The sequence below is a fragment of the Zonotrichia albicollis genome, chromosome 18 (assembly GCF_047830755.1).
Source record: "Zonotrichia albicollis isolate bZonAlb1 chromosome 18, bZonAlb1.hap1, whole genome shotgun sequence".
In the NCBI taxonomy this organism is placed as follows: Eukaryota; Metazoa; Chordata; class Aves; order Passeriformes; family Passerellidae; genus Zonotrichia; species Zonotrichia albicollis.
In genome coordinates this window covers 10,322,193-10,335,224 of record NC_133836.1, presented here as the reverse complement: position 1 = coordinate 10,335,224, position 13,032 = coordinate 10,322,193, and the positions used below count along the sequence as shown (strand labels likewise).

Here is a 13,032-nt window from a genome sequence, read left to right as displayed (position 1 = left end):
GCCCCCTCAGAGCCCGCGGCCGCTCCCGCCCTCCGGGGCCGCCGCCACACCCAGGCAGGGCTTCCGGGCCCGCCGGCCTGCGATTGGCCCGCTCCGCGGTACCAGAAGTGACGTCAGCAGTCCCACGCCCACCGCGCCGTTCAAACGCTGGCGGCGGTAAAAGCGGGGAGCGCGCGGGGACTGAGGGGATCCGGGGGGCTCCGGGAACGGGGAGACCCCGAGGGGGAACGGGGCTCGGAACAGGGTGGCGCTGAGGGGGGAACGGGGCTTGGGGTGGGGCACCTCTGAGAGGGACCCAGGGCTCGGCACGGAGCAGCTCTGAGAGGGATCTGGGGCTGGGGACGGGGCAGTTCTGAGAGAGACCCAGGCCTCTGCACGGGGCAGCTTTGAGGGGGACCCAGGGCTTGGCATGGGGCAGCTCTGAGAGGGAGCCGAGGCTTGGCTTGGGACAGCTCTGAGTGGGATCGGAACTTGGGATGGGGCAGCTCTGACGGGAACCCGGGTCCGCCCGCTGTAACCTCCGGAGTCTGGGGGGCTCCGTGCCCTCCCCGCAAGGTGGTGGGGTCACTGTCCCTGGAGGTGTTTAGGGAAAGGCCGGCCGAGGGGCTGAGTGCCACAGGGAAGGTGGCAAAGTGGGGTTCGCTCACTGGTCGGTCTCTGAGGGTCTGCTTCAATGTAATTGCTTCTGTGCTTCTCCCCACTTTATTGCTGGGGTGCTCCAGGTGCCCTTAAACTTATAAATGTTGTCCCCAAGGAAAAGGAGATGTTACTTAAATGACATCCCCTCTCATCCATGTTTTTTGCTTAGAGTGAGCCAGCCAAGTGCTTCCTGAATGTCCCTGTTCCCTTTTTCAGGTGCTTGTTTCAATGAGATAAGCTCTAAAGATGTTGAAGTTTAAATGTGGAGCCCGAAATCTGGTCGAGGCAGGACCGATGGAGCCCATCACCAGCCGAGTGTCTCGGCTAAATCTGCTCTTTCAGGTGAAGGACATCTGGCCTGGGAGCAGCTGATCCTGGTTTTGTTCTTGTCCTGATCTTCAGTATCTCATAATACAGCTTTGCTTTTTGGATGCTGGAACCATGCCTGTGTCATTCTTTGGGGTAAAAGGAAGGTGTAACTAGGTGAAGTTCAAAGTGCACCTGGTTTGCACAAAATTCAGTGGATAGTAACTGGTCTAATGTTTTATGCATTTGCTGATGTTTTAGCCTGATAGATTTTTCCACTTAAATATGGAATATTGCTTTCTGTAATCTTTAGTTTTTTCATGAGTGAAGGAGCTGTGGGTTTGTCCCAAGATAAATTTACCTAAGGGGCTGCTTTTTCGTCATCTGAGGTCCAACAGCTTTTCCTTCCAGAGCTACTGTTGATGCTGATTTCTCCAGTTGTTTGTACCATGGAAAGACCTGCATGATACAGTATCAAGGAAAAGGCCAGTCAGATCAGAGTCATCAGGAGGATATAGATTGTTAAAATTTGAATCACAGCTTTCTTGAGACTGCTAGTTTAGTTGCTTGAAACTTTAAAGGATTGCTTTGTCTACAAGAAAAATACCTGTAGCAGCTATTACAGATAGTCATAGTGAGTTGATATATTTACCTCACACTTCTGTATCATTTGCCTAATTTCTGAAGTAGTGATTTTAAAATGGATATATATTATCTGCTCTATACATCTGTTATTGATTTGAGGCTTTTCATTGTTGTCTGAGACTCCATCTGCTGTTGCTGCTTTTTTTTTCCAGGGGAAGCCACTCTTTGTGACTCAACAGCAGATGTCTCCTCTCTCCCGGGAAGGCATCCTTGATTCATTATTTGTTCTTTTTGAAGAATGCAGAAACCCTGCTTTAATGAAAATTAAACATGTTGGCAACTTTGTCAAGAAGTGTAAGTTTGTTTACACTAATTTTCAGGTGTCACTTTATAAAACAGTTCTTAAGAATCTGGATGTTAGAGTAATGCTTTAGTTGCTTTGATTGTAACCCAGGACTTTGAGCATCTGATTTTTTGTTGGCAGACTCAACTCTGCAAAGGGGATCTTGGCAATCTTGGTAAGGATTTGTTCAGGTCCAAGAAGATCAAATGCAAGTGGCTTTTGAAGTGCTGTGACTCAAATGTGCCTCCTCCTTAGTCTTTACTGTATTTATATTTGAAGAGGTGCTTTCTTGGAAAGTGAGTACTGGCTACAGCAAAGCTCTGAGTGTGCACCACAGAAGGATGTCAGAAGTTTAGAGCAGGGTGGTGACTCTGAGAAAAAAAGATTTGGTAATCTCTGCCTCTTTCACCTTTTGGGTTCTATGTGTTACCCATGTTCTGCATGTGTAACTTGTAAAGAGTATTTCTGTGCTTCAGAAATACAGGTCCTAAAGGTGTAAATATTTTATTGATAGTGTGTCCAGAATCCTTTTGGAGAAGAGCAAAGAAATTTTCCATCAATGCTTCCATTAAGATGTAGCAGAAAGACATTGGATTTCAAGTAACATGTTGTGCCCCCTGTTATAATTCCACCCAATGGTTTGTAGTATTATTAGCAGACAGTAATTTTCTGCTAGTTTGAAGAATTTTTAGAACAATCTCCCAAGAATGAGTGACTGATTATCACAGTGCAGGCTGGCTGGAACTAGTCAGTGGGAAACTTGAGCTGAATATCTGCAGGAAATGCCTCTGGTTGGCTGTTAGACAATAGACTGGTGCCTCCCTCAGGCAGAGGAGCAAACCCTGCCCCTGGACCAGAACTTGCTGGGTAAAGCCCTCATGTTTAGAGAATAAACTTTGTATTGATAAAGGATGGCTGGAAAGAAATTAGAACCAAAGAGGTTCTCAGCCTCTGATGTTATGAATGGGACAGAATTATGGTTGCCATGGGAACTGTCTTAGCATTTCCTGATCCTTTTGTATGTACCATATTTCAGACTTAACTCTGCATTGATACAGTCTTTTTCTAGTTCTGATGCATGCTGTTATTTTTAAGAAGCATATTCTGGAAAGATTTAACATTTCTTGAGAATCTGGAACTGAATGTTGGGATTTTTTTTGGTTTTGGTTTGCTGGAGCTTTTTAAATTTTATTCCCCAGTTTCTATGTTGTTGCTTTTTTATGAAATGCCAGTTGCCAAATGTAAAAACAAGTATTTTATTTTTATAGATGCAGAGGCTATCGCTGAACTAAAGGAACTGCAACCCAGTGTGAAGGACTTTGAAGTGAAGAGTGTGGTTGGCTGTGGTCACTTTGCAGATGTCAAAGTAGTGAGGGAGAAAGTCACTGGTGATGTCTATGCCATGAAGGTGATGAGCAAGGAGTCCTTGCTGGCACAGGAGCACGTATGTATATTTTTCTCTTATGAGACTAGGAGGATAAATTGCAATTTGTTGAACACTTCCTTTCTGTCACTATAATTAGAACCGAGTTAAAAATATATCTTGAGAAAGTTCATCCTGCATTTGAGTGAAGCAATAAATTTGTGTGTAGTTTTGCTGTGTTTAAAAGCCACTGTCACAGTCTGTGGGTCTGTTGGATGAGGTGCCATCCTCAGGTACCAAAACATGGCCCTTGTTGTAAAGAGCTTCCCATGTAATTATAAAAAAAAGAAAAACAGATGATGAAAACACTGAATCAGTATTGATCTTGTTGAAGATGGTTTGAATTTTCAGACAATCTATTCATTAAGGTTTTTTTTTTTATTTTAAAGAGCAAAGTAGAATGTCAGGAGTGGGTGTGAAGGCAAACTGTGGTGACTGGATTTTTATGGAGAGCCTCTCACTAGCTTGAGAATGTGTTACTTGGAAACTTAAAAAAGGGATAATGGAGGTTGTTCTCATAGTTTGGTGAGAAACAGAAGTTAATCTTTGCTGACATGAAATGACAAGTAGGACAGAGATACTCCATGAGAGACCCCATGAATTTGTACAATATCTGCATCAGTTGTTCCCAATGCATGGTGCACTAAGGTTGCTCCTGATATCCCTCAGCATTGTTTGTGGCTAGGAGAAATGGAGCCCGACTAAAATTATCCTTTTTGGGCCCAGATTGACAAGAAAGCAAAGTAGGGTGCTACCCTCACATGGCACTTGCTCAGGAAACAGCACTTAATGATTTCTGTGTAATTTTTTGTGATGTGTGCCAAGTTTTTCTAAAACTAGGGGATTATAATGTATTCTCACTGCCTCTCATCATGATGTAACTGAACACTTTTTTGGTAGGTGTCATTTTTTGAGGAAGAACGCAGCATATTAGCTCAGAGCACCAGTCCATGGATTCCACAATTACAATATGCATTTCAAGACAAGAAAAATCTCTACTTGGTAATGCCTAGTTTTTGATTTTCTCCTCTACTGAACACCATTGTTGTTGGTTTATTTTAAAGAATAATGTGATGGTTGAAATGTGCTTGTTTTCTGTACATTTTCCTGCACTGTTTGATATATGCCCAGTGTCATACTGGGGAGTTGGATGGAATATCTTGTATATCTGTTCCTTTAAAATTGTATGCAGGTTATGGAGTATCAGCCTGGAGGGGACTTGCTGTCACTCCTAAACAGATATGAGGAGCAGCTGGATGAGAGCATGGTGCAGTTCTACCTTGCAGAGTTGGTGTTGGCCATCCACAGTGTCCATCAGATGGGTTATGTCCACCGGTATGTCAGGGTTCCTTTGGGTGCTTCTGTACTGTGTCCTCTTTCAGTATTTCACATGCTGTGTCAGAGGACAAAATTAGAAAATTAATCAGACTCCCAACTATAATTGTAGCTCAGGGCATTGACTTTGATGTAAAGTTCAGACCAATATCAAGAAAGGATTGTTACATATATTTTTCTGGAGGCTCGGTAAAAAGAAGCCTTAATGTTGCACTATAAAAAATTTAAATATTTTCCATGGATTGCTGCTTTTGGCACCAAATACTATGGGGAATTAATGTAATTGTTAAAAATGGTTGTGTGCTGATTGGTGAACAGGGCAGTATAGGATGTTGGAGTAGTTAAATATCAGAGAGCTTTCTCTCAGGGCTTGGAGACAGTTACTGTGTGCATTTTCAAATCATACTGGTATTTTTAAAAAACAATTCCATTCTGAGAGTGTGGAAATATTAGGAAGTATATTATGTTCCAAGAGCTTGTAGTGGCTGCACTTAGAGCATGGGCTGTGGCTTTCTAGTGCAAGGTCACTGGCTGAATTTGGAAGATGTGCAGAATAAGTTCTGAGGGAGTTTGGGAAGAAAACTACAAAGTACTTGACTGTAAGTCAGTTACAATGTGGTCAAGATGCAAAATCACCTTATCTTTTCATCTGCTGTCAATAGTTATTAACCTTCCATGAAATAAAGGGAGCTGTAATACTCTCATATCTGCTTGGAAACAGGGAATTTTTGGAGAAAGACTCCCACTTGAAAGGCTTTATGCATATGGTTGATATAGCTGAATAGGATATCCTGTTATCTGGGTGTGCCAGTAGGGAATGGTCTGGAAAGGTTCTGATTGTTTTCTTCTGGCTTACAGGGACATCAAACCAGAGAATGTTCTTATTGACAGAACAGGACACATTAAACTGGTGGATTTTGGGTCAGCTGCCAAAATGACAGTAAACAAAACGGTAATAATGTGGATTTCAGCTTTGTCTGTGCCTTGTTTGGATAGTCCAGTTGAAAAGGGAAAACTAACTCAGTATCTGTTTTTTGATTACACCTTGCTCTTCTCTCTTCTGCCTTTCTTGCCCACTATGAATCTATTCACAATTGTATTTTTCCATTTGTGAATGGCTTTTCAAGCATGAGCTCAAGTATCTTGTTCAACCCTCAGCAAATACATATTTGCTTATTAAAATATTAATAAACAAGAAAGCAGACTTACCTTTACCTTTCTCATGGTGCTGCACTGGGCATAAAATCATATTTCTACAAGTTCTTACAGCTGTTCAATCCTGTGTTTAAAGGGGACATGGATTTATAGTTGGAATGAAAATCATGCCTGTTGTAACCAAGTTCACGTAACTTTGAAGACTGGGGAGCTCTTGATCAAAATGAGTCACATTTAAATATTCTGGGCTTCACTCAGCACAAAGTACTGCATCAAATCTAAATCAGTGGAGTTTTTTATAAGTTGCTTGTAAGTTTTGGTAACTGCACACAACTTCCAGTGAAAATTTTTAAAATTTAAATGTGTCTAAGTGAGAACATGAAGTTCTGCACCATATTTCTGTCTTGTTTTACAGTTTTTATTTTTCCATAACATTTTCTTTGTAATGTGATTCTTAATATCCTGTTTTTCCCTGCTCCTACATTTTCAGTGCTTCTCTGCATTGCATTTTCCTTTGAAATTTTTTGTTCACACTATCTCTTCAGTCACTCATAGGTTTTTGTGTTAGCCTGCCTGCTGTTTTGTTTCATTCTTTATGCCACTCAGTACAAAAATGATTGTAGCATTGGCTCCTGAATTACCTTTTATAAGCAGTCCAGAAATTCAAATATTAGTTCTTTGCTGATCATGAACACTAGGTGAAAAGGATGACAGGGAATGTAATGAGGGCAGGAAATATTTATGTCTGAACTTGACCACTTTTGAAATTTCAGCTATGATGTCCCTGTTAATACTAGTTGAAGCAGAGTATGTTTGCTGTTTAAAACAAAATCAGTTTAGTATTTCTGTGCTTTTTGGGATGCTACTTTTCTACTTTACCAGTTTGTACTTTATAGTAACAATTAGCTCTGATAATTTGACTCTTTATATCAAATATATCAAACAAATCCCTTTGGTTATCAGCAGTTTTCTTAACCTGGTGCTTATTTGCGGAACAGCTTTGGTTAAAATTACTTTCTGAAAATTCACATGGAGGGCTGAAAATTATGTCTTTTTTAAAAAATAAAAAAAGAGTGGGGGGGAAAAAATAAAACCTTTGTTTTGTTACCAAGATGCCATTGAACAGAAAGTGCTGTAATTTCACTCGGTGTGTCTTTGCTCGCAGGTAAATGCCAGGCTCCCTGTGGGCACACCTGACTACATGGCACCAGAGATGCTGACAGGGCTGGGAGGGGATGGCAAAGCCTCCTATGGCCCTGAGTGTGACTGGTGGTCCCTTGGAGTCATTGCCTATGAAATGATCTATGGGAGGTCTCCCTTCACTGAAGGCACTTCAGCAAAGACTTTCAATAACATCATGAACTTCCAGGTAGAGAAATCTTCCCTGTTCTCAAGTAAAAAAGGCTGTTTTTCTCAGCTTTACATAAAAGTTTATGGATGTCTCTTACTTTGTCATAAAATATTTGGAATATGTGCACTGTGCTGTATTTATTATAGGTATTATAGGTGTCAAGTTATTTTTTGTAACAGGTGTCATCATTCCCAATTCAAAAATCCTGTGACCCACCCTTTGGAAGTTTGTGAGAATTTTCTGGGGAAATGTCTTGTTTTACTCTAACATTTGTGTGTGCCATTGGCCATTGTTCAGCATAAGATGCTGACCTGGGATACCATTTGCCTGGGTGGGAATGGTTGTTCCTGTGTTCTTATCTTTACTGCAGTAAATGCATATAAAAGCCTACTTGGATAAAATGCACCAGGCTTTTATTTGTGTGCTATAAATATTCATCCTTTGTACCTGACATATCTCAGAATAATGAAACTTAATCTTCCTGTTCTGAGCCTGTTTTCCTACTGAGTAGAAATCCATTTCTTTCTAATGCAGAGATTTCTGAAGTTCCCAGAGGATGTGAAAGTTAGCAGTGACTTTCTTGACCTGATCCAGAGCCTGCTCTGTGGGCAGAAGGAAAGGCTGGGTTATGAGGATCTTTGCTGCCATCCATTTTTTTCTAAAATTGACTGGAACAATATCCGTAATTGTAAGTAGAATAAAATAGTATTTATAAACAATTTCTGGGTTTTTTTGGTACTGGGAAAATTTGTACAGGAGTATTAAAGAGTGTTTGAGCTGAATTATTCCTAATGAAACAGGACTGGTTTCTGGAGCAGGTGTTTTTAACAAAACAGCTCATTTTAGGTTTTGCAAAGGCTATGTTAACATCTCAGGTAAAAATTGTAAGGTAGGAGGATGTTTTATTAAACTCCACATGAATTCCTGATGCAATTGCCATATTACTGCAGGCACTAGACGGGAAAATCAAAATGGTCCTTTCCATGTCCTTCTTCAGATTAAAAGGCATCAGTATTTTTTTTCAGGCCTTTCCCACTTCAGCTTGCTAAATTTTGGCTTCATCTTTTCTTGTTGTTATTGTATCTTCAGATTACTCTTTTGTAACTTGTGAACCAACTTTACTTAAGGTTGGTTTGTTTTTTGTAGTTCCAGTAGGTGATGAAATGTCTGTGGCCATAAGGGCCGTTGGAGCTTTTTGTCAAAGTCAATGGGGATAATGTATTACTGCTTTTTTTTTTGGTGAAAAATCTGTTCATTCAACCAGGAATAGAATAAAACCAGTGAACCAGATAATTCTCTATGCAGAAAACTGTTTATAATCCAAGCAAGCAATGGAATTTGGTATTTGGAAGTACTGAGGCACCAGCTCCATGGCAAAAGCAAATACTTCACAGTTCATCAGTGATCTCTGTATGGGGATCTGCTTGTGTTGGAGAGTATTTTAAATTATTTGGACTGTAAGATTATCTGGGCGAGCTACATGTCTGCCTTATGTTTTTTGTCAAATATGCTGTAAGGGAATGATTCTGCTCCATTTTCCATGATAAATTGCTAAGCCAGTGCTTCTACTTTTGATGACTATCTCAGCACTTCAGCTGTCAGCTCCACAGACTGTTTGCTCACTTTTCTGTCGATTCATTAATTTTGAACTTGTGGAGCTGCTCTTCTGTTAAATTCCATTGTTTCTGCCCTTTGAGAGCCATTGAGCCTCGAGCCCTTTTCATCACTTTAGCATACATTTCCCACTGCTCTCTGCCTTCTCTCCCTAGAGCCCTGCCTAAGCCACCAGTTTCTGTTCCTGAATTTAGTGTTGCATTTATATCATGTTGCCTCAGATATAGAGAGAAGAATGACATGTGAGCATATGTTCTGGTGTTTCCTTGGCAATTGCCTGTCTGGTATTCACACAGCTGCAGGAGTTAATGGAGAGTTTTGCCAATGTGTGTGACAGCAGTGATGCTGATGGACAAGCCACCAGGCAGCCCTGGTGTGGTTTTAATGTTGGAATAATCATTTGGGATTTAAAAAAAATCCCATTTCTGTCTGCAGCTGGCCAGCGGATTGCATCACCATTCCCTGTAATATCCACACCTACCTACTGGGAGGTTTCCTGCAGTTTTGACCCCTCATTTTGTTGTTATACCTCATACTTGATAAGCCCCCACTGTAACTGGCACAAAACACAGCAGTGGCTGTGCTTCCAGCAGCAGATTCAATGGATCACCTATTGCTTTGCTCTCTGTAGTGGTTCTCCCTGTGCTGATTTTTCTGAGCAGTCTTTCTGTCATTCTGTTCAAAACCTGGGTCAGGTTTGACCTGGGCTATCTAAAAGCTAAAGGTTTCTTTCTAATCTTGACCTCTGCTGATAGAGAAATGGCAGCTTGAGAAGATGGGTGGTGGAAGAGGTCACAGGATTTAGATTTACATTAAAGAATCTCACTGCCCCAAGTTAGTCTGGTGAAAGACTTTAAGGTTATGGAGTGTTGGGTGATCCTAAAGCCAACTGAAGTGACTCTGATCCACAACTGTTGGACAAATTCTGTGTCAGTATAGTCAGACTTTCCTATAGTCTATAAGGGCAGTGATGTAATTTCTATTTCAGGCAAGGTAGGGAAAAAAATTGGTACCTTTGCCTTGCAGGTATTTAATTATCATGCTGAGAGCTCCAGGATAGCCATTCTTAATACACTGATTTTGGTTAAGAATGTGTCATTAAGGGGCTTTTCAGTGTTACACTTTGTTGTTATGGTAACCTATGAAACACTTGACTTTTTAGTAAACCCCTTTCCAAAAGATCATTGCCTCTAAAAAAAGCTCCCAACTTCCCTGGGTCCAAGTAATGTATTTGTAGAAGCAGCTCTTAAGTTACAGAAACAGAATCAAACAATTAAACCTAAATTCAGGTTTATCTGAATTTGTCTCAACAGGTGATTTTTCTCCTTTGTTGGAGTATTATACTGAAACACACAGAGATTCTGCTCTCTGTTGCTCTCTGCCTTTTTTCTGCTATTTAATTACTTCTAAAGCTTATTAAAAAAAACCCACCTGCAAACAGATACCATTGCACATTCTCCCCAAAAATAAAATAAACTAAAACTTTCAAAAGTTTGTGTTCACTCACTGAAGAATTTTCTGAAAGTATTTTGGGATTTATTTACCTGCAATAAGCATATTTCTGTCTGTTGTTCAGCTAAATGATCAGGTATTTCACTAGAAAGTTGATAACAGAACCATTTGAGTACCTAAGAAGTATCTAAAATCAGAGGTAGAGAATGGGGGAATGACATGAGTTACCAGCAACAAGGCTGCATTCTGTATACTTTTGGGAGTTTTTGGTTGTCTTTTGTTATTTGACATCCATAAACTGCATCAGCTTTTTAATTTGGAATCAAATATATGCTTGCTGAAGTCTTGCTGCGAGATGGTCAGAAAACTTTCATCTGTGTACAGCAGAAAAAACCTTTCATTTTAAGAATTGCTTTGTAATTACAGTCCAAGAGGTCTTGAAAAGGGAATGGCATATTTGGGCTTGCACATGGAAACTATATATATGAAAAGACAAGAGTTATTGTCTTGTGCAAACAGAAGAACTTGAGAAAGTATTAAAGACTGATTTTTAAACTGTTTTCTGCTGTTAAAGAGGCAGGACCCAAATCTCATTATTCATAAATCCAAGACACTTCTCCTTATGAACACCATGTTGTCATTCAGGATGTTAACAGTTACACATTGTGGTGTTTCATTTAAATTCTTGTCTTCAGAAAAATGTGTTGACTTGTTTCTTGAAGTGGGGATCACCTGCACTGCAGGTTGGAAATCACTTTTATTAATAGGAATGTATGTGTTGGATCATTGTCTTGTCTTTCATAACACTAAAGGTGTTAAGATAATATTGTAATGATAGGTTAGAACTAGCACAGTGCATTTTTTATGAGTAGTCTTACCAAAAATTTCCTTTAGTTTCATCATTGGGATTGTCTCTTTTTTCTTTCATAACACTTTCTCAAATGGGTCTGTTAGAGCCTGAGGAAGAGGAAAGCCTAACCTATTTAAAAAGGCTGTGTGGATGCTTTTCCTCAGAAAGCATTTATAGATCACCTTGCAGATCAAGAAGAGACACATTTTTATCCTTAAGAAACATTCTGTATTGCCTTTCAGTTTCCTGTTTCAGTTGAGTCTTTCACTGTCCCAGGGGAAATGCAGTCTCTCTTTTCTGAATTTGCATGAAAATATTTTGAAAGGATGGAAAGACCTGGTTAAGGCAATGTTCTTTGTACCAGTCATAAATACACACACTGAGGCAGAGTTTAAAAAAAAAGGCTTTTTTCCATAAGAGATACTTTATCTAATCTTAATTATAAAGTGATTAAAGTACTGGAGTATGTGTGGTGGTTTTGGATTTTTCCTTTTTTCTTTTTCCTTTTTTCTTTTTCTTTTTTCTTTTTTTTCCCCTTAAAGTTAGCAACCTACAACACCCCCTTTTCCTCTGAAAGTCATTCTTTGGAACAGATGGAAGAGGGTTACATCCTTCCACAAGTGGGGATGTATCTAGGCAAGGAATTGGCTTTTTTAAAACATGCAGTTCTCCACAAGATACTTTAAATGGTAAACAGAACATGTACGTTGTTGTAACGTGTCGGGGACAAAAGGAGCTCTCTGTCCCCAACCAGTTTGTGAGAGCAGAAGCACTGGGTTTACTGGTTCTTGAGTAATACTTTGGGGTGAGCCTGAGAAAAGTGCAAGTTTGTCACCTTGTCAGAGGTGATGGTTTGGTGCTCACATTTATTTCTCAGAGGCTTCTCTTGACCTCTGCTGAAGGATCCTTCCCTTTAAAGAGGAAACTGATAAGCACATCAATGTATTTGCATTCACCAGTCTTCATCTTGCTCTGAAAATGCCATGGTTGTGTGACAGCTTTCTGATTTTAAACAAGAAATAATAACTTAGCTAGACATTATGCCATGGCAAAATTGCTTGTGTGTTTTAGACTACTCTGTTTTTCCTGTGTTAATTTGGACATCAGATAAAGGACTTAGTCTAAAGAATAATAAATCTATGAGGAAGCTACCATATAATTAGCAACATCAGACAGTGGATCTAGCTTTTTTTTCCCCTAAGTTATTCCCTCTTACCCCTAAGTGATATTTTTGTCCAACAGCTGAAACTTCTTCAGAAGTTCTGCTTCTCATTTTCAGCCACTGTTGACAAGTTCAGAACTACTTAACATCTAGAGGTGTTTTTGTCAAATGTTCCAAGTTTTCTCTTTAGTTGCTACTACTTCTTGATACAAATATTGTAACAAATTTGTACTGCAGAGTTGCAGAGATTTTGGACTGTTAGTCATGGTTTTTAGTGAATGCAAAATAGAGGGCAAAGGATTTTTTCATTATTTTTTAATCTAGTATTCACAATTTCTCTTCTTTGTTCTCATATTTTATTAAACATCAGAGGAAGCTGTAGTGTAAAACATTGTGCTCTTTAAACTAGTTTCCACCAGCCCCAAAGGGTTGCTCTGTCTCACATTCAGTTTTATCTTTGTGCATCCATTGTTCCCCCACTGAGTGCTTTTTCATCTTTTTATGTGCATGCATAGTTAAATAATATTTTCTTTTATGCATGTGGTTTGAGTAGCAATTCTTATTGTTGGTAAGAGGGACAACTTTCTTTTTAATTACAAGGCCTTGAAGATGACTCTTAAGATCTTCTTTGCTAATTTCTGGTGGGAAGTAAGTTTTTAGATGTGTCTTTCAGAGATGAGGTTATATCTGGCAGGCTCTGGGGAGGACAGAACAGGGTGCTTGTACCCTTATAAAAAGGCAGCTAAGTTGGTTTTTGCTACCTCTTTAAAAACATTCTAAACTTTTGCAGATGAAGAGTTTGCTGTTTTCTCTATTA

General features: G+C 39.8%; 1 protein-coding gene across 1 annotated transcript in view; it reads left to right on the top strand.

Moving 5' to 3' along the window:
• The first annotated feature begins 870 nt into the window (after nucleotides 1-870).
• The window catches only part of CIT (citron rho-interacting serine/threonine kinase), a 69,804-nt gene continuing 57,642 nt past the window's right edge, over nucleotides 871-13,032 (top strand). Inside the window, exons 1-8 of the mRNA XM_026797166.2 lie at nucleotides 871-981; nucleotides 1,743-1,884; nucleotides 3,142-3,317; nucleotides 4,197-4,298; nucleotides 4,489-4,631; nucleotides 5,490-5,583; nucleotides 6,952-7,155; nucleotides 7,672-7,825. Coding sequence (XP_026652967.2) covers nucleotides 886-981; nucleotides 1,743-1,884; nucleotides 3,142-3,317; nucleotides 4,197-4,298; nucleotides 4,489-4,631; nucleotides 5,490-5,583; nucleotides 6,952-7,155; nucleotides 7,672-7,825 — 1,111 coding nt within the window. The 5' untranslated portion in view covers nucleotides 871-885. The remainder of the gene's footprint in view (nucleotides 982-1,742; nucleotides 1,885-3,141; nucleotides 3,318-4,196; nucleotides 4,299-4,488; nucleotides 4,632-5,489; nucleotides 5,584-6,951; nucleotides 7,156-7,671; nucleotides 7,826-13,032) is intronic.